Raw genomic sequence first — 21,866 nt, forward strand, 5'->3', positions numbered from 1 at the left:
GTATGGTGTCCATAGCAGCATCTAAACTCCACACCTCCTTGATGAGGTGAGGTTTTACTTTCTGAGAAGTTACTACACCCACACAAAAAGCTGCCATTCTTTTCTCCAAAAGTGTTATAAGCTAGAAAGCTGCGCCCTTCTCAAAGTAAAAGGCATTGTGTGCTGGAAAAAAATAGTAAAATAAAAGAATTGGCAAGTTAGATGTAAGTCTGGCAGGTTAAATGCAACTGTTGTTCGATGAGCTATCAGGGAATAGTGGTATAAGCTTGAATTCTGGCCTCATAGCAAATATGACTGTTCTCACCTCCCTATCTACAGTATTTACATCTAGGAAATATAAAGTTTCTTCATAACGAACATGAAGAGTTGTATTTCTCCAGGGAGTGAAGTAGATAACGCCCTGCCTAGCCGGTATGTTTGTATTTCTATATAATTGATCATTGTAAGAAGTCACTAAATAGATTCTGGCTAAGGGATGTTTGTGTGTTTTAAGAGTATTTCTGGTATGGGGTTTTATAAGCCTAGGACTTTTATGCACCACTCAGGACAAATTTCTCCCTTTTCAGGAAAGTGTCTTCTGAGATGGCAATAAATAGATTTTGCTATTTAGTCAGCATTCAATGATGGAAGTCTATTTGTTGCCTGTAAGCTGAAATGGGATATTAAGTCTTAATTGAACAAAGCACTCCTTTCACATCTGATTACCCCAGGAAAAAACTAGAAGTTGTTTTGAAAGCTCTGGTACCTACTTTTTGAACTGGGATGCTGTGCCCAGAGTAAGGGGTCCTTAACTCAAGTGGCTTCTTTGGTTAGTTAAGATTCATTCATGTATTAGTTCACCAGATATATAGAGAGCACCTGCCATGAGCCAGGCACTATTCTAGATGGTTGGGAAACGAAGTCGGTAAACTAAAACAGACAAAGATCTCTGCTTTGGTGGAACTTAAGATGTTCTGAGATACTGGATCGTATGTTCTGGTACGAACATCTTACCTATTAAAACTTAAGAAAGCTTTCGTGAAGCAAACATGGCCAAAAGCTACAAATAATTTAAAGGGTTTAAAGGGTATACAGAAATCTACACAATTTCAAAGTAATGGCATTCATCTACGAAAGGGTGAGAAGATTAGATGAGAGATTTTGGATATCTCTTCCAGTTCTAAAATGTCAGTAATACAGACAAATAAACACGTTTGACTGCTATAGCAAAGCAAATTACTTTGTGACAAACAACTTCGTTGAAAATGGACAGCCATGGTATACGTGGTGTTCATGTACCTTCTCTGTGGTTAGAAAACCGTATGCTAACCCTAAACCAGAGGTTTCTGGCATTGGGAGTGAATGCCATTTCACACACCCATGGACCAGGTGGGAGCTGCCATTACCAGCTTGTTGTATGCAGACCCCAGTGTGGCAGCTCCACAAACAGATGTCAAGACTTTTGTGAAATACCTTCTCTTCTCATTGAAGGAGGTTAGAACCCTCCTAGTGCAAGATTCAATGCAGCAAATATTTACTGAGCACCTCCTAACTGTAAAAGGATAGTGTTAGCTTCTAAGAGGACTAGACACATGCCTGCCTGTCTTCTCACCTTCAGGGATGAACTGCTTTCAGAATTTTCATCTTAGTCATTGAGGTAACCCCACTGGACACCGTGCATAGTACCTGGTCCACAGAAGGCATTAAAAATGCCTCGACATAGTTCCTGTGTTCAGTGGAGTTCCCAACCCAGTGATGTGAGGAAACGTTTAAAAAAATTCATTTTCAGTTCTTTTTGATACATGTATTTATTAAGCTGTAAAAAGCAACACTACCTAATTTCATTTAAAATAAATATTTTCCAATTTCAGAATACTTACAACTTACAGTTTTAAGATTAGATTCACTTTGGGAGGTTCTGGAAGCAAATACATTCATAGCTGTACAATCCCCAGGAAGAATCTAAATCCAACATCAGGTCATTCAGTCCCTGCCAAGCAGGTAACAGCATTGAACGGTTGATAGCTAATCCAGCTCTGCAGCTAAAGGGCAGTGTGGGGCAGCAGTGGGGTACAGCACATTACACTCAAAGATGAGGTGATAATTAGAACTGAGATCAGCAAAAACAACAGTGTATACAAAGCTTTAAATAAACACCACCATATAGAGCTCTGTGGTACAGAAAAAGCACATATGATCCTAAAGCCCAAACAGAGATCTTTGGAGTATACTGATGGCAGCAGTTAACAGCACAGTTAAAAGCATTGAAATCAAATGTACTCATTATTATCACCAGCCAACAGCAAACAGCCAGAACAGGAACCAGTGTACAGTCATAAATAACCTCATGGGTAAATAAGGGCACATTTAACTAAACCACAAAGATTTCACAAAATAGTTACGATCTGAGAAAAGATGAAAACTCTTTGTTCCCAAATAATAGTTAGAACCTCTTTTTATTAGAGAAAAGCCTCAGAATCATTGGTAATCTTTAAGCTGTGTAATTGAACCATCTTAATGTTTCATTTAAATCACACAGAACAAGCTGCTGTTGGAGCAGTTATTTCAGTTGATTTCTATTAAAGAGTGTCTACCCCATAATATCTTTGGGAATAATGCTGTTCCTCTGCAGCGTTTTACATATACCACCTGTCTGCATGTCTTGGTAGATCCATGAGGCAGGAACACAGCAGCAGGGCTGGACACCCACCCACCATACTCCCCACAGAAGCACACACACGAGAATGGCTTCATGCCTGATGCAGCTCAGTTAAGGAACACCGGCCGTGTTCCACCAAAAGAACACGTCTAGGTTAATAAGGGGGCAATGGCTGAAGTCACTGATTTAGACTGGAAGCAATAATCAAAACACTTGGAGGCTGCTGGAGTGGGAAAGGAGCCATTAGGCACGATAAAGCTTGGAAGCAGAGTGTGTGCTGATAGAAAAGGAAAAAAAAAAAAAAGGAATTTGCTATATTAATAAAACAACCAGCATTCATGTAGTTGAGGGTTCTGCACATTTCATTAACCACAGCTTCAAAGAAGTCCAATTGTGTGTGTGCGTGTGTGTGTGTGCGCGCGCCTGTGTGTGTGCTTAATATCAGAAGTCCTTATTAACATACCCTTTTACCTCTGAGTATGACAGGATAACGTATGTGTGCAGTTCCTCTGCAAGACAAACGATGGGTCTCGATTTAAAATGAAATGGCCTTTTCTTATTATTAACTCTAAAGTCCACAAAAAATACATGGTAGAAAATCAGGAGAAAACTGGAGTGATCTAGTGATCCCCCAAATAGAACAAACATCTTGATGCAGACTCTTAATGACAGGTTTAAAAACAAATGTTATTTGTAGCCGTTCCCATACCTTCATAATAACTTTGGTAGCTTAGAGCACTTCTGAATTTATCTTGATCCTGAAAGCTAAAAAATATCTTCTTAAAGAGCTGAAGTAGCACATCCCTTCCTTTTATTGGCCGATAAATTTGACTAATTTGTACTTAGCTTAGTAATTTGTCTCTGGTTCATCTCCTATAGACAAATGGCAGAGTCACAGCTCGGATGCCAGGTCCATGAGGCGTTTTCTGATTTATTGTGGAAAACATGAAAACTGCATAGTATGCCAGCACCCACTTTCCCAGCTAAAGGAAAGAGGCAAATAGCTAAACATCTGGGAAGAGAGGCTGGTCTAAGGGGATATAGAAAAAGGAAATTATTTCAAAAATTATTTTAACTACATTCACACATTGTTTTGATCACCAAACATATCTTAAACAGATTCCCTGATAAAATCTAGTCAGAATTGGTCTGTCCTACTAATAGTTATTAACTATTATAATTTTTAAAGAGTCACATCATGAACCTAGGGTGACAGGCGGTATTTCAAACACATAACCATAAGTGCATATAACTGTTCAAACACTCAAACTAAATACATATTTGAAGTCATGAAAATCACACAGTTTTGCTTCTAAAGGCAGCCTTGACCCATTTGGACAGACTGTACAACAGAGTTTAATTTATAAATGCATATCAGCAGATCATCACCATAAATTGAAAAGTCACAAAATACACAAAAATGAATCACGAAGACTACACAGTTAAGCTAGCATTGGTAACTGTTTCTTTTACATCAAATTATACAATGCGCGAGGTAAATATTGCTCACATTATGGAGGGAGATTGTTTTATTTCTATTTTTTCCCAAAGAGATCAGATTTGTCCTGTGTGCACAATGAAGAAAACTCCAGTAACACTGAAATGACAAATGTTGTAAAATATACATCACTACCAGATAGAAATACACATGTTCTTCATAATCATTTTCCACAATTAAATAGGTAAGTGATTTAAATCTTGGGCTTAAGACCATTATAACAATCCATCCAGATTCTTATGGACGGTTTGGTTCTCCTTTCCATTGTCGGAATCTCCTTGAGGCGTGTACTGGACTTGGTATTCCTGCAGGATTTTAAATACATCATGGTGTCCAAAGTGCAGCGCTTCATCCATGGGAGTGTTATTCCACCTAAACAAGTAGCACAGCATGGACTGGGTCATTAGATAATTTCTGTACAAAGATGATAATCCAGCATTCTTAGATTTTAAATGCCAGTTAAAGGGCCATTCAAATTTAGCTGTTTACGCAATAGTACAAGTAATATTGAAGAAATGCAGAAAGGGATTTATAATCCAAAAAGTGGTCTTGGAGACAACTTGGGATATGGGGAGGAAGAGAAAACTACCTTCTGCAAAAGGGTCTTGTTCACATTATCTAAGTGCTTATGAATGGGAAGTTCTAGTGTTAACAGATAAGACAGACTCTAGTATTTCTAAACTTTAACTTCATGGAAAGCCCCAAGGATCATTCTTTAAATAGAATGTTCAAAGAAAAATCAGCTCTATAGCATCTATCACCCTAGCCTTTGGTAGAAAATGTGTGTTCCTGTCAATGTAAAAATCACAGTAAATCTCAGAAGTCTGGTAATAACCACGATCTTATTAGGGCTCAAATACACTTTGGAGGAGCAAGACTGGCCTCAGAGGAACTGACATTTTCTTCATCTGTGGTAAGGATGGGACTCCAGGGGCTCAACTGGACCACTGCACAACCAGAAGAACAACTACCCTTTCCCTGGGAAGTGTGTTTCTGAGCTGTGCTCTTTAGTCATCTAGATGAAGACTGGAGATAAGAAGAAAGGAAGAGTTGCCAGCAGTGGTTAATCAGCTAATTAGCCTTTTGAAAGAGGAGCCAGCACTGTAAAGCACAACCCAAGTAAATGACAGAGCATGATAATGAGCTCCCTAGTACTTCACAAACTATTAAGCTTCTCTTCTCATCCACTCTCTATGTCACTTAACTTCTCCATGGCTACCAGGCTCTCTGACTCCACTTTTTCACATGCCACTCTCACCAGCTTCTGGTTTTCCTTCTTTCTTTGTTCTTAACCTTTTACCTTCTCAGTGGGGCCCCAATATGGAACTCAAAGGTTTTTAAAACAATCTCATTTAAAAAATATTTTTGAATAAAGTTTGGTAACCTGTTCTTAATTTTTAAAATCAGGTAAGTAACATTTTATGTGTATCTCTGTGCTTCTCAAAAAACTGCTGAATTAAGTTGCCTTTTACTTCTACATTGGCCTTCGTTAAGTTAGGGAGTCAGTGGCCTGAAACCGGGAGGTGGGGTGACTTTTCAATCATCTACAGCATATAATTATCTGTCTTTCTGGAAAAACTGAATGTTAACTGCAAGTTGTCTTTTTTTTCCCAATGCTTCTTTTCCGTGAAGTAATGCAAAGTATCAGCTCTAAAGTACACACTAAATCTGCTCAAGCCTATTTTACAATTTGAGGTGACACCGATTCTATGAAATAGAGAAAGAAGGCGTGTTGGTCTAGCTTACATTCTCAAATCATGAATACTCAGTTACCAAGTTAGTTACTGAGCTAACTTTTGCCTCTCAGATGGGTGTTTCTGCTTTCACATTCCTAGGGGCCAATGTAAGGCAAAAACCACAACAAAACATTTTGATCCTTCAACATGCAAAGCACAGTAAATATTTCCAGCCTGTAAATAGCGTTTTACTTGGGATTATAAATACTAGGGGCAGGGGAAAACACTCTCTTCAGTTTCTTGCTCTAGAAAGAGCTGGTATGGGCATTACATTTGAGGATAAAAGGGAGAATTATCACCCTAACATGAGGTTTTAGAATATTGCCAATAAAGATCATGATTTTAGGTAATCAAAGTGTTACCGTACTTACAAAATTGCTAACAGTTTTCAGACACTGATGCCGTAACTTTTCTGCATATCTTGCAAGCTGAGCTAATAAAACCCAAACCACTAATTTAAAAAATAGTAAAACCTTACTAAAACAGAAAGATCTAATAGCTAGAGAATAATCAACTTGCTCCAAACTTACTTCAAATTGTCCTCAAATACCCAAACTCCTAATCATAAGTATCAAACCTCTCCCACCAAATATTTTTTTTCCATTCTTCTAAACCTTTATTCTCATTACTCACTGACTCATCCAGTTATGTAACTCCAGTTATATAACATGCCAGTATATTAGTACAGGCTTTACTTTAAGCATATGCATATATGTAAGCTGCACTCTTACCCCTCCCTTGGCTATCCACTTTGTGAACAGTATTTTACCGCAGGATGAATGTCAATTTTCCATGTGGACCAGAAGGGAGAGGAGAGGAGCAGAACATATTCCAGGCATATTTCTCCCACTCTGTCTGGAGTGCCCTTCTCTTCCTTCTGTGCCCTCAAATCTCATCTCTTCCCCGAAGCACTGGTTAAAATTCAACTTCCATGAAGCTTTCTAAAACTGACTCCAACCAAATCCAGGAATTTCAACAAACTCCAATGTATCCATTTTAGAGGTCTGTAACAGTAATCTCCTTACACTTATTTCATATGCCCCTGCAAATGTTTATCTTGTCTACCCTGTGTAGTCAAAAGGCCCATGAGGATAAAATTCCTATTTTATCTTTCCAGACAACAGGAATTGTTTTCTTCATACAATACAATGACTGACAGACTAACCAAGAAAATTCTAAGAGAACTTCCTTAGGTAAGGAAGAGGATATAGGAGAGAGAACGATCTACTGAACAGAAACAAGGTTTTGTTGGTTGCCTTTATAAGGCTCCATAGCAAGTTCAATAATGACTCCAACATATACACAGTGGATTTAAATATACCACCATCTAACTATTAGAGCCCTGTATGATAAAACACTGGCTTGCCAATTATATGTTAGAAAGTAACTTAACGGCTCACCTGTCCTTGGGGAAAGGATTTACTTTGCAGGCTTCCAGCAAAAATTTAACAACTTCAACATGACCTACATCGAAAACAAACAAGCAGGTTTTAGTATTAAGTAGAAATTAAGTCTGAAAAAAAATAAATAAATGAGTGGTTCATATATTACCCTCTGCAGCAGCTACATGGAGTGCTGTTCTAGAATCGTAGTCTCGCTGTTCCATGTCCATGGCTGACAAAGCAAATCTGAAAAATTTGTTAAGTATAGCTATTCATCATATAAAAAATTTAATTCACTTTTGTAACATTTCCTCCATCAGTTCAGTCTAAGGTCCTGTGAGAAAGGTGTCATCCTTCACCAGGCTCACTAATGGGACACCCTGTTCAACCAGTACACAGACACCTTGAGTAAATGCCACTTCACCGTTCTTCCTTAGCTTTGCTCTTTTTGGGTAAGAGGAAATGTTCACCATCTCTCACAGAATTAAGCTTCATTACATTATTGTCCGAAACTCAAGAATGGTGGCACAACGATACCCTAAATTTGTGCCTCGGAAGGGCAAGAAACTAACAACTATACTAAAGTTAAATGTTTTCACTAAGGCTCCCATTCTTTAACATTTTACAGTCTACAAGTACTAATCAGACTTTAAAATTAAAAAAATAAAGTGCACATTTTTATTGAAATAAAGGTATGTGAGTTTAAGGTATACAACATGTTGATTTGATACATTTATGTATTGCAAGACGATTACCACTGTAGTGTTGGCAAATATTCATGGGGCATAATTTTCATTTCTTTTTTGTGAGAATAATTAAGATCTAGTCTCTTAGCAGCTTTAAAGTTTATAATACAATACTGCTGATGCAAGTACTAATCACACTTTAAAATGAAGGTGGAAATTAAGCATAGACATTTTTCCACCTTAAAGTTCAGCTGCAACTCTCTACAAGAGACCTTATGTTAAGTATACAGTCCTATATGACCTTTCCAACACTGGGGATCTGCAGAACACCAAATACGCCTATTTGCCCACCCCCCTCACCTCCAAAGATGGAGAGTGGTGGGTAGATGGGGATTGAAAAGTCATTGTCCAATTCCAGTAAAACACTAATACCAATTAGCCAGATTAATTAAACAGTTACCACTTGGGAAAACAGAGGACTGGGCTTTTATAGGAGGTTGAAAAGGAAAGACTGTACAGCGAGACTAAGGCACTGGAAGTGGGAACTTAATATAACTTTGGATCATTTTTATTAGAGGGAAATGGAAGTGAGACTTTATTTAGCTTTAAAGTGGCCCTTTGCCCAGAAGCAACTTCATAAACATCTGTAAGCCATATGCTCACCCACCCTGTTAACATACCTTCGAAGTGCAGATACATCTCCAGTATACGCAGCAAACAAAAGGTTTATCACCGACTTTACCTGTGAAGAAAAGAAAGTTGAGGTATCCACAGGGGAAAATAAATACATAGAATGTACAACTGTCACCAGGTAAGTGACTTCCATGTGGTCTGAACACTTCAGCTGGGTCACACACAAAAATTTATCATAAGTATACTGCTGTAATCACAAAGAACACATGTGTGTTTTTTTCTTTTTAAATAGACGATTATGGGGCTTCCCTGGTGGCACAGTGGTTGAGAGTCCGCCTGCTGATGCAGGGGACACGGGTTCGTGCCCCGGTATGGGAAGATCCCACATGCCGCGGAGCGGCTGGGCCCGTGGGCCATGGCCGCTGAGCCTGTGCTCCGCAATGGGAGAGGCCACAACAGTGAGAGGCCCACGTACCGAAGGGAAAAAAAAAAAAAGACGATTATGAGGGGAAATCCAACAATAAAGAGACATGAGGGAAGGAATGGAATGATATCAACTGGCACAAAAGAATGGAAACTTCTGACCTGTGAAACACACATAGTTGGGGCAACTGAAAATTGGAAGCTTTCTCATTTATTATGTCTCAGTGGTGGGAGCTGACTTGTATACTCATAAAATTCACATCACATCATTATTAAAAACTAAGTCATGCTATATAAATGTCTAATCCCTGCCAACAATCCCTGTCCTCACCAATCACTGGCTTCTTTGGAAATCTTCAGCAACAACATTCAGTATTAATCATCTCAAACTTACTACACTTCAGTGAACTATACTTCACTGGAAAGGCAGTCTTCAGTTCAATGGCCAGGCAGTACCAATGGGGGCATTCTCAGAGCCTGTGACACTGCCTCGGCCCAAAAGGTGGATAGACTCCCAAAATATTAAGTCACTGACATTGAGTGCTCCAAGAATTCAAAGTGTATCTTCTTTTGATATTATCCACTTTCTTGTCACTAATTAAGGAAGAGGCTAGTTATCCTAAAGGCCACTGGATTTGGGTCGGCTTTCATAAAGACCATCCAACCCTGTTTTTGAGAAACCAAACTATTGAACATACACTGTTTGTAAATACTTCGTAAATCCCCACTTTTGTCTTAAACTTTGCAACTTCAACATTCATACTGATGATCCAACTGATATTGGACTCAGTGGTAGAAAACAGTTTACCTGGAGGGATGGAAAGTAACCCAGCTGTCCCCAAACAAAGCCACAGCCCTGGAAGATCTAGATCTTAACCTGGACATTCTACCTTTCCACTACAGCTTCCCTTTCCCACAACCTGTGAACTTTTAAATCGAACTGGAACTAACCATTGCTGGACTTCCCTAATTCAGCATTTTCAAAATGTGTTCTGCAGAAACTAGTTCACAAAGGCGCCATGAAAAAAAGGGTTCCGTGATCAGCTATTTTCTTAAAATATTAAATCCCCTTCTTGGAGATACAGAGCCTTTTGTATGCACATGAAAAGTTCTGCAGTACAGGAACTTAACCAGCTGAGCACACCCCCCAAATTTTACTGCTACTTACTGTTATTTTTGAGATCACTCCAAAAAGCCTTACTCTTAATCTTTCAGTCCATTAGCTTCCCTTCGGGCTACCCTTTACTACTCCTGCCCAGCCTGCACTCTGTCACTTTCCTACTAACCCCAAGTCAGGAACAGTTTTCTCAATGCGGGTGGGAGTTTAACAGAATCACCCAGAATGTTTTAAAAGTGTATGTAAGCATCTCTCCTCCCATTTCTAGTCGTCCTATTCCCACACCTCAATTTGACACATTTTAGGGGATACAATATTTTGAAAAAAGTCTCCAGGTGATTTTGATATGCACTCTTCTGGGTCATGAACCACGGTTTCAGGTGCCCTTAACGTTTAAAAATTGGATAAATTTGGAATTCTCAATTCCCTTATGCCCTTGGGCCCACAGAAAAACACTATGGGCTATTACAAATGATTCTCCATATTTCCAACTGGTCTCTCATCACTGCTTGACAATTTTTTCTCTTATTGGTTCCCTTTTATACTTTATTCAGACCTTTAATACCCGTGGTGACCCCCAAAACATATGACCCCTAACCACAACTTTACTGATGATAAATTGTTTCCATCTCTCCTTCCTCTATTATGCAAAACATCGGCTTTGAATACCTATTCTCTCTTCCTTTCCTCCTTTACTGGTTCCCTCATCTCTGCCTTAATAAGGACACAACCATCCTATTTTGAAAAACCAATATATAACCCCATTGTTACCCCCTTTCAGTGCATGTTTTCTGAAAGTAGGTTATATTTTTAATTCCCTGCAAATTACCTTCATACCCACTATTACCTCTCAGTAGTTCCCTCAAAAGCTTCAGCAGCCTTCCTTAGCCCTGATCCTTTCTGACCTCTCCAACATGCCCCGCCCTCACTCCTTGTCTTCCATAATGCTGATTACCAGGGTCTTCCTCCTGTTGACTGCTTTGCAGAATCATTCCCCACTTTCCACTGCCTGATAACACCCCAAAGGCAGTCTCCGTACTTCTTGTTTTTCAACGTAATTTCCCTCAAAGGTTTCATATATCCCTTTGGGCGGAATGACTTCCCGATACACATCTTTAATCTAAATCTCTATTCCTAAACCCTAATTCTACAGCTCCACTTGCTCGTCATGCTGTCACTTCAAACTCAAACTACAGAGAGCAAACCTCTCTGTAGCCCCAACGGCCTGGCCTCCAAAAGTCCACATCCATCTGCCTACTTGACACTGCTCGAATTAGAATTTGATTTCCACCACCTTCCCTCACCCCAAGTTAGCTCCTCTTGCACAGTCCCTCATTCTGGGATGACACTACAATTCATCCAGTTGCTGAGGCCAGAAACTGAGTCATGATCCAGGGCTGCTGCATTTGATGGCACAGACTGAGCCCCCCACCAGGATGCTTGGCCAAGTAGGCGTACTCAGCCCGTGCTCCTCTCACCTACCTCTGGTGCCCAGCGCCCAGGTATGTCTATGGGAGGAAGGGAGCCCTCTTCACAGAAACGTGCTGAGAGGGTCTGCTGACACCAAGAGGCAGAACTAGCTTTTTCTAATTCACGCAAACCGACCATATAGACTCTGGGAGTATTCCTGCATTCCACTTCATACAACCCACATCTAGCTCAAAAGCATTTGCTCCACTTCCAAAATGTATTTGGAATCCCACCACTTACCACCTCCATCACTATCACCCTAGGCTCTGAGTCACCACCTTATCTCACCTGGCAGACTGCCTCCTAACTGTTCCACTTGTTCAACTCTGCTGCCACAGGGATCTTTTGAAAACATAGATTGTGGCACTCCCAGTGACTTTCTGTGAAACCTAGAATAAAATCCAAACTTCTTACCATGGCTTTCACGACACTAAATGCTCTGTTCCCTGGTTACACTGTGCATCTCATTCCCTACCGCTCTGCCCCTTGCGGCTCTCTCCAGGCAGGTGTGTCTTCTTGCTGGTCCTCGGGGCACTCAGGGCCTACACTTGCTGTGCTGCTGCCTGGGATGCTCTTTCCCCAGGTAGTGGGGAGCCTCCACGCCTCACTTCATTCAGGTCTCTACTCAAATGTAAGCTCACTGACTCTAAAACATTGCCCTCTTTTTCATCACTCCTTATCCCTTATCTTGCTTTTCTCTTCAGAGGACTTATCATTATCTGACATATATACACTTACATACACACACACACGCGCGCGCGCGCGCGCACACACACACACACACACGTTTCTTGTCTCCCCTTCTAAACATACGGTCCAAGTGGGCAGAGACCTTGTCTTTTCTCTTCCCCACTATAACCACAGTGCCTACCACACATAAGTACTCATTAAATATAGGTTGACTCAAATCAACACACTGTACAAGTTAAATTTACACAATGTTATATGTCAATTATATTTCAATTAACCAGTGTTGACTGACTAAATCAATATTCTCCCCAGAAGCATCAAATATTCAAATTGCTACCAGCATTTGGGGATTAAATTGTAATCATTATTAATTCTTCTACCTCCCTTGACTTCTACTTCTTCAAATACCATTACCACATTTATTCAATCCTCCTAACTGGTGCCTCTGCTTCTAGTCCTTCTTCCACCCTCCAAAACCTTCCCACATACGTCTAATCATCTTCTCAAAACGGTGCTGTAACCACTAAAGGTTTCTCAGCAAGGGAGTATCCAAAAAAAAAAAAAAAAAAATCCCCAAATCATTCCTGACAAAATTTAAATTCATTAGCCTTGCATTCAAGATTCTTCAGTGTAAACCTCAACTTCAACAGAGTAAAAAACTGGTCTCTCTCACTACCCTTGTTTTGTTTTTATCTTAGTGCCTATGCTCCTTCCTTTGGAACATCTAGATTCCTAATCAAATCCTTCCCTTCCTGCAAGGGCTAGCTTGAAAGCCCCTTCCTCCAAGCATCCCATCCAGCATTCACTATCCACGCAGCCTGTTGTCAGTTACCCACATAGTGCTTTGTGACAGCATGTGCCAAAAGGAGTCATCAGTTACATACCTTCTGCTCCTACTAAACCATAGTGCATACTATTTATTTCCTGGAAGTACCTTTTCTCCACCCATTTCTCACTGCAGTGTTATTCTTAATCCCTTCTCTGTGAGCCCTACACCAATCTCTTAAATCAGAAGTCATCTCTATTACATTTGCTCACTACGGCACTATCACATATGGTATATTTACTTGTGTTTCTTATCTCCCCCACTACTCAAGAGAAATCCAGAATTCTTATGTGCAAACCATTGATATATTAACTACCCATAGTTCTTACTCTTTAAAATATATTATCCTTCTAAGCAATAAATCCTTGACCTATTTCAGTTACTGTATGCATGAACTACATCCCTTTTTAAAATTCTGTATTTAGACCAAGCAAGTTTGAAGATATTTTATTATATATCGTATATACCACTTAGTCACTTAATTATTCACTATTTCCAAAGCTCTAAAAGAAAATTCCTTATTAATGAGACCCAAGAAAAGCTGATTTTAGGGTACAATCAATTTCTTGAGGGTATACTACTAACACTTTATTCACAAGCATGTTTCAGCTCACAGAGAAGTATAAAATGTGTCATTCACTCCAAGACAGAAAAACACTAGGAGGCAGCACATGTACAAAGCACCATTTAAAACTAAAACTACGAATGCCTCTTTAGCAAGTAGCCACCTATATTTTTAAGGTTTGCATAAATCAAGAAGTGAGCTATGAGTAGAATGCCAAGAAAGACAATGGAACAGTTCAACAGTTTTGAGACAGCAGATGGAGTGTTATTTCACTTAGGGACAGTCCACTTCGTGGCCTGTTAAAAGAGTTCCATAAATACTCCTCAAACTGACACACCCTCTAGAATGACTGCTATGACAAACCAAACTGAAGGAGAGGACAACCTATAAGATGACTCATCCAACTCCAAGCCAACTGTTGCAAAGGATGTAGGTGTGCTAGCCACTGATCAAGCCTCATTCTCCTAATTTCCCAATGGATACTTGAGTTATATTAATTTTGAAATACCTGTCAAGAAGGCCAGGGTCCAGAAAACAGTGAGTTAACTAACAGTAGCTGCCAGAGGCATGGAGCCTGTGTTTTGATGAATCATTCCTCAGTACAAAGAAACAGAGCTTATACAGCAGAACAGTACCCCATGTAGATCAAGGACTCTGAGGTCTAATGTATGTCTCTGCCTAGCAAAAAGAAACTTCACTTGGGCAGGTAGCCACTAAAAATTTATAAATTAAATGTTAAGTTCTCCTTTTATTTGCAGATTTTCCAGTACTACTAGATTTTCCTTATCAAATATCTTTATCGGAACCTGCCAGAACCAGACAACCTTATCTTAGTTTATTTGTACAAAGTTATGACAACAGTGGAACAAAAATGTAACAGTTCATATGAGTTCATTTAACACTGGCATGCTTGGCATATCAAAATCATACTTTTTTTCCCAGAAGAGCTAGAAGCAGTTATAGATTATACCAATTTTACAAGTCTAAAACATGACATTACTCTCTCCAATCCTATCATTCTACTTATTTTGAGCCTGTTTAAAAGTTGAATTTTGTATCTTATGTATCTTTTGTATCTTCCTCCCAAATACCCCAATTCTGTACAAGTAGGAATTTTTAGAATTACATAAGCATAGTACTTTGTATTTATGGTAATTTATAGTGAATGACCTTGAAAAATTCAACATAAAAAATGATAACCGTTTTTAAACATCTTTGACAGGCTTGCTGTAAAATATATTTATTACTACCACTAAGGTTAAAGGTCTTGGCTCAAGGTCATATAGCATATGAATTAGTAATGTAGCTGGGATACATTTCCAATTCTTAATAGATCTCAGACTGTATCCAAAGGATAGAAGTAAACTAAAAGACTAAATAGCAATTTAACTTTAATCCATAAAGATCCTTTGCCAAAATACTGGAAGGAAGGAAGGAAGGAAATATGGGAGGACAGGAGTGGAGAAGGTAGAGGAGGAGAGAGATGAGGCAGGGAGGGAGGGAGGGAGGGAGGGAAGATGGATACATTGGCTTGACACTTTACTCCAAGTATTTTATTTCCAATTCTATTACCAGCTGCAAAACTGTGGTTTCCCTTGTTTTTCATCATTAGTTTCTGTCTTCATACAGAGACTAATTCGTCCTTTTGGAAAGGCTTTAACGAAAAAAAGCAGGTAACTGAAAAGCCATCCTTCTGTTCCTACTATGTCCAGTTTGACGTAAGCTGCTCTCTCATTTCTAGCTCACTACAGTATCTGTTGCTGTGGAATGGATACTCTTCTCCATCTGTTAAATAAACCATCATCACTCCAGATCCAATTCTGTTTTAAATGCTTACCTCCAACTTGGCCTTTTATAGCCTTTTAATGAAAATAAATTTTCAGCCTTCTTTTATAAATATTTTTCTTAAGGTCAGGTTAAAAAATACAAGCCTGTATAGTGTAGCTAAAGAAAAACTTTAAATTTCCAGCAAATGTAGATTAACCACTTGCCAACAAGGTTAGAAATATAAACCTGTACAACATGTACGTGATCAAAGATATTCTCTCTTTCCCTTACTGCTGAGTTTAACATTTGTATGGATGTGTAAAACAAAGTTATGATGAGACAGTCTGAGTATGAGGCCACATGTTCCTAAGCTTTCCAATGACTTATTCAGACCCAATTATTAATATATAGTTGGCCTTCCATACCCGTGGGTTCCACATATGGAATACAGAGGGCTGGCTGTAAGCATCCTCGGATTTTAATATCTGTGGTGGGATAAGGAGGAATCCTGGAACCAATCTCCAAGGATACCGAGGGACGACTCTTGCTATATATAGACAAAACTAATCCAACTGACATGATCAGAGGATTAGAGAAAATCCTTTATAGGAATAACAGTTCAGCAATTTCATGACCACATTTCCAAAATTCTACACAAATGCAGGAGGTTCTCATACTATAATTTTAGTAGAGAAGAATAAATCCAACAGTAAATTTTACTCTAAAAAGAGAGTATAGAAATTTCACTTACAAAATACCACCTCAAAATGGCAGCTCCAAACACTGCACTTAGCTGTACTCCGTCAGCTAAGTGATAAACTCTCTTAAGCATTACCATTTTCAAAATTTCTCAATGAGTACATTAATTTGTAATAAATTTACTTACTCTTAAACTAAGAAGTCACAATTATATCAAAGAAATCTAACAACCCATGAAGACAAAATAATTAGGATTATATATTTTTTACAACAAAATAGCTAATATATAGCACCTACTCTCCCTGGACTGAAATCCCTGTTATTATTCAAAGGAACTTGAGCAAGGTAACAGTGCTGGTACGTGGCAGAATGAGGGCTCAGGCGCAGTCTGTCTGACGCCAGGGTCAGTGTTCTTTCAACCTCTACTCAGTATCCACTGGGCCAAGAGATTCCTAACAAAACCCGAGATGAGATTTCCTCACCAATATGGTACCAAGACTAAAATATGTTGTGATAGAAAATCAGAAAATAGCAACTAAGAAACAATTTCTAGGGAAATCAGAGATACTAATTTTCTATTGAGGTGCTTTTTTTAGTTGAAGAGAAAATAAGGGAACAAAACAAATCATTCAATTCAGCCTATCAATACCAAAAAGGGAAAAAAGAAAGTATCTTCCTTCTTTATGTTTAAGTCTCTAAAAATGAAATACGAGTTTTGGGTTAATGTGAATAGAGCAAGTATGACTGCTACAGCCTTGGCAGCAAATAAACTTCTTATCTCAGTGGCTCATATTATTGCTGGTAAATGCCAATGAATGGTCTAAAGATACCAATGGGCTCATAAGCAACCCTCCTTTTATATCCGAGTATAAAAGTAGCTAACAACATATCTTTGTGTGGGCTGACAAACAGCACTCTAATGAAGAAGCAAGCGGCAAACAGGAGAAATAAGCAGGGCAAAGGCAGCTATTCCTTTGAAGAACAAAAAGTGCCTTTTCCATGTGGCAGACCTAAGTGTATTTGTACTGCACTGACAACTATCAAAGTTTTATTTATATTCCCTATCTTCCTGGTTCTCTTCTTCTCTTATGCAAGTAAATATTTATAAAACTCTATGAAGATCAGTTAACATTCGTGTTCAGACAGAAAACAAGGTGCCACACTTCTGGCACGATAAAGTGTCATGCTTATTTACGATTATTATTAACGAAAAAGACGAGTACACAAAAATCCAAAGAGTCAAAGAAACTGAAAGCAAAGAGTAAGAAGACAGGAAAAAAAATTGGTCACCAAATGCTTGTACACACTACTTAAAAAAAAATCAGGATCAGGGCCACTGGAATTACAAGATGCTATACTTGTGTGGTATAAATTTAAAATAAGGAAATATAAACAAGTTCCCTGAAAGAGATAGGTTTCTCTTTCTGATGAGAAACAAAACAAAGTTTTGGCAGCAATAGAGACAGAATTATTTCAGTTTAGGGTTAAAGGACCTGTCTCTCCTTTGCCCTGAATATTGCTATCACAACAAAGCAAGGCACATGTACATGACTACTCTACAGCTATTCCAACCACAATACATCCTTACTGATTGCTTTTAGGAAAAAAAAATCCCTCATTTTCATTGGTCTCCAGAGAGCCATACTTAAGACTCTACATTCTTTAATGTTCATTTCACAGTTCTATTGTGAAAACTCCAACATGTGTGCTTTATGGACAACACACAGAGAACACGTACATTAACGATATGTTTCTCTAGTGCTATGTACTTTTCAAAACGCTTTCAAAGACGTTCTAATTTGATTACTATTCAAGTTATGAGAACATATTACTCCCGCATATAATACAAGAAGCTGCTGGAGAATAGGATGTTTTTAAGACCCTCAAAAATAAAGCAATAGGGAATCCCCTGGCGGTCCAGTTGTTAAGAATCTGCGCTTCCACTGCAGGGGCCACGGGTTCGATCCCTGGTTAGGGAACTAGGATCCCACATGCTGTGCGGCACAGACAAAAAAACAAAATAAAATAATAAAACACAACAATGGAAGAATTAAACAACAGAAAAAAATATTTTAAAAAAACAGAAAAATAAAGCAACATAACATTTTATATATACATAATTAGGCCTTATCATGAGACTGCTTACACCTATCTATATTTAAACATTTATAATTCTTATCAGTAATACTTTATTCTGTGAAGTAAGGAGGATGGACATGACAAAATTATACCCAAAATTCACTTGTTAGTGTAATCTATATTATTTGAAAGTTCTTTAAGTAGAACCAGCTTCTAAAAGGGAAAAAGACCTTCTAGGTCTAAAATACCCTAAAAGCATGCCTTCTATGTAGGAAGGGGATAAAGTACATTCGAAAGCCTACTGTTAAAATCAATTTCTGGTAAATGCTCTAAAACCCCTTGCCTGATCTTCTGCAGTTCCTAAGCCCAAATTTGGGATACAGCCATAGGATACAGGATGGGGTGGGAGTGGGAGGTACAACAGAACGGACTGCCAGGACCATAAATCTGTGGTTACCAACCTCAACAGTATTCTAACCATGTCACCATGTTTCCCTCAGCTCTCTCTCCCACTCTCCAAGAACAAACATTTCCTATCTTCTCTATGCTCTGAAACCTCACAGCCTCACTCCAACCCCACAACTCATTCTTAGCAGAAAGCCTTCTTTCATATTCTTCAGGGAAATGGAAACCAATGGACAGAAACTCTCTCAACCTCCTCCTACCATGTCTGCAAATCTACCTACCTGCCTGCTTGCCTCTCAATGACCTACTTTATTGGAGATGCTCTTCCTTCCACCAAACCTAATCTTCCACTGTGCTGAGAGCTCCATCTCTTTCCAGGGATCTCACTTTATTGGCCTTTTCTTCTCTTTTGTATCTACTTCAAGTTTTCCTTCTTTACTTTTCTATCAGCAGCCAAACCTGCTCTACTCCAAATAGTTCTCTGACCTTTAAATCTCAAAGCCAATAAAATATTCTTAGAAGGTGGGGAGGAAGTTACCAATATGGGCTACCAATATTGTATTTTCTGAGTGCAAACAATAAAAACAATCCTACCATCTACTATTATCACTTACTAAATAAAAAGACATTGTTACACCAAAAGAAAGAAAATTAGGAAGGCCATCATGTAAATGAACACTCCTCATCTTACTTAACACTTATCTGCTTTGGTACAGATGACTGCTCAAAAATTCTTAAAATACTCTTTGACTTCTGATACTACACTATGCTGGATTTTCTCTTCTCTGGCCACTTTCCCCAAACGGAGCCTACTACTCTATCTTACTTTCAAAATGGGAGTTCCTTAGGGTTCCTTCTCATTTCACACCGTCTCCTGGAGCAATCTCACATACCTCCCCCCAGCTCTGAATCTACTCTTCCATGCTGACCACTCACACAATTCTATCTCCAGCTTGGACCAACCTCCTAATTCTAGGCCTGTATCTGACACTTACTCAACATCACTACTTGGATATCTCACAAATACAGACATGCCAAAAGACGTTAGCTTTCACACACTGCTAATTGCCTACCCATTATCCATTTCCTACCCTGTAGGTATGGACTAACAGAATTTCTACTTGTTAGGGGTAGCAATAAGCCCAATTAAAAAATAGTTCCCTACATTCCCTTACATCTAGTCTGGCCAGTGTCAGATGGGTGTCTGGGAAACTTCTTTTACCTGATTTATGTGTCACTCTTTCTTCTACTTTGACCATACAAATGAGGCCAAAAGTGAAACACCTATCTGGCAACTATAAGGTGGCAGGCATGAAGTCTAACATCCACACACTAAGGTTCGTCAGAGCAGAAAGCATACCTTACTGATGGCACTAGTCCTGTATTATCTACCCCCAGACTGGTTATATTAGAAAAATAACCCCATTTGTCTAAACCACTGTTGATCAACCTCCTGATATCTGTAGTCAAACAGATCCCTAATTGTTATAACCAAAATTAATTTCTTTCTGTACTTCCAAAGTTTGCAGGAGCAAACGGCCCTATTGTTCCTACTAAAAACATGGTAGTCAACTTGGTATCTCATTCTTTTTCACCCACCAAATACTATCAGCAAGTGCTACCAATTTCATCTCTTAAACACATATCTGTCTACTTTTTCCACCTCTAATACCCTATTCTAAGCCACTACCACATCTCATTTCGGGCCCAGAACTTCAACTTTTGTCTCCTTCTAATCTGTTCTCACAGAGCAGTGTTTAAAGACCAAATCATGTCATTCCTCTTCTTAAAAGTCTTCAAGTTTCCGACTGCACTTTGAATAGTGCAGAACTCTTAATATGGCATATAAAACCCTATATAAATGTTTGACAAACTGTGTTCAGTGAAGTACCTGCAGCAGAAACACCTGGGATGCTTACTAAAAATGCAGATTTTAAAATGTCTTCGGGGTTGGGCTTCAGGAATCTCCATTTTAAAATTAGGACACTAACAATTCAGATGCACATTAAAATATGAGAAGGCCTACCCTTACATAATGTGATCTTATCTCTAAGACTCATCCAGGGCCAATCTCTGTTCACCTTGCCTCACATTTGCTTTCTTTCACCTTCTGAGATGTACTAAACTCCTTCCTGTCCTGGAGCCTTTAAAACCAGACTATCCTATTAATCCTACTCTGCCCTTCCTCTAACTCATTCTAAATTTAACTGTCACCTTTCATGGAAAACTAACCATACCTCTTCATCCAGGTAAAATGAGGTCTTCGTGTTATACCCTCTCCTAGCACTCTACTCTGTACTTTTCCTTTCATTTATTACCATCATATTTGATCAGTATTTTTTAAAGAGATAAAATATTAAAGATACAGTTAACTATTTCCCCTGCATCCACTCCCTTTCCTCCCAGAGGTAAGCTTTACTGAAGACTGGAGTGCATGTTCTTATACTTTTAACTGTGTTGTGTATTTGTCTCAAAAAGTCTGTTATGGGTATATAAAAAGTGTCATATGGTAGATATCATTTCACCTCCTTTATAGCAGTTAAAATGAACTAGATAGATCTACATGTATCAGTATGAACAAATCACTTATCACCTTTTAATTATTTTAGTAATGATTTATTCCATATCTGCAACCCCCTCTAGACTGCAAACACCAGGAGCTGAATCATACTTGTCTCATTAACCACTGCATACATTAAGCACTCTGCAGTTTCTAGCACATAATAGTCAATAAATAAATAAACACTAGTTGAATGAAGAACTAATTCATGAATGAATAATGAACAAGATAATGCTAAGGTTAGTTTATATAAAATCTGACTCTCTGCCAAATTAAATTAGCTAAATATCTTGAATTAATTCTGTTACATGCTGTTGAAACAAAAACTAATAAATACTGAGGGATAACTGGTTCTTAATAGAAAGAAAGAAAAATAATTTTAAAGGTTATATGTATTAACTTATATAAAAGGATCTAATTTTGGACATTGGTGGGGGACCTACACATAGCAACAGAAAAGAAGAGGAGAAAACACACACAAGAGGAAAACAAAATTCTTGGTATATAGAAGAGATGAAAAATTGTTTGGTAACTAAGTAAAACAGGGACTAACAATATTGAAGAGGAAACCTAGAGACCAGAAGAGTCTTAGCCACTTTCTTACAGTTACATAAGTGGGAAAGCAACTTCAGAGAAAAAATGGACTACTTGACCACTTTTGTACCATACTACATTATTATAAATGCAATTCT

At 38.6% G+C, this 21,866-nt stretch overlaps 1 protein-coding gene across 2 annotated transcripts in view; it reads right to left on the minus strand.

The window, feature by feature from the left end:
• Window positions 1–2,928: 2,928 nt before the first annotated feature.
• GLS (glutaminase) overlaps window positions 2,929–21,866 on the minus strand; it is a 76,037-nt gene continuing 57,099 nt past the window's right edge. For both annotated transcript variants that reach the window (XM_060302132.1, XM_060302131.1), the window contains 4 exons: window positions 8,621–8,682; window positions 7,424–7,500; window positions 7,273–7,336; window positions 2,929–4,508 (listed from right to left, as the gene is read on the minus strand). In XM_060302132.1, coding sequence (XP_060158115.1) covers window positions 4,352–4,508; window positions 7,273–7,336; window positions 7,424–7,500; window positions 8,621–8,682 — 360 coding nt within the window. In that variant the 3' untranslated portion in view covers window positions 2,929–4,351. The remainder of the gene's footprint in view (window positions 4,509–7,272; window positions 7,337–7,423; window positions 7,501–8,620; window positions 8,683–21,866) is intronic.

This window comes from Globicephala melas, chromosome 7 (assembly GCF_963455315.2).
Source record: "Globicephala melas chromosome 7, mGloMel1.2, whole genome shotgun sequence".
NCBI classification, from domain to species: domain Eukaryota; kingdom Metazoa; phylum Chordata; class Mammalia; order Artiodactyla; family Delphinidae; genus Globicephala; species Globicephala melas.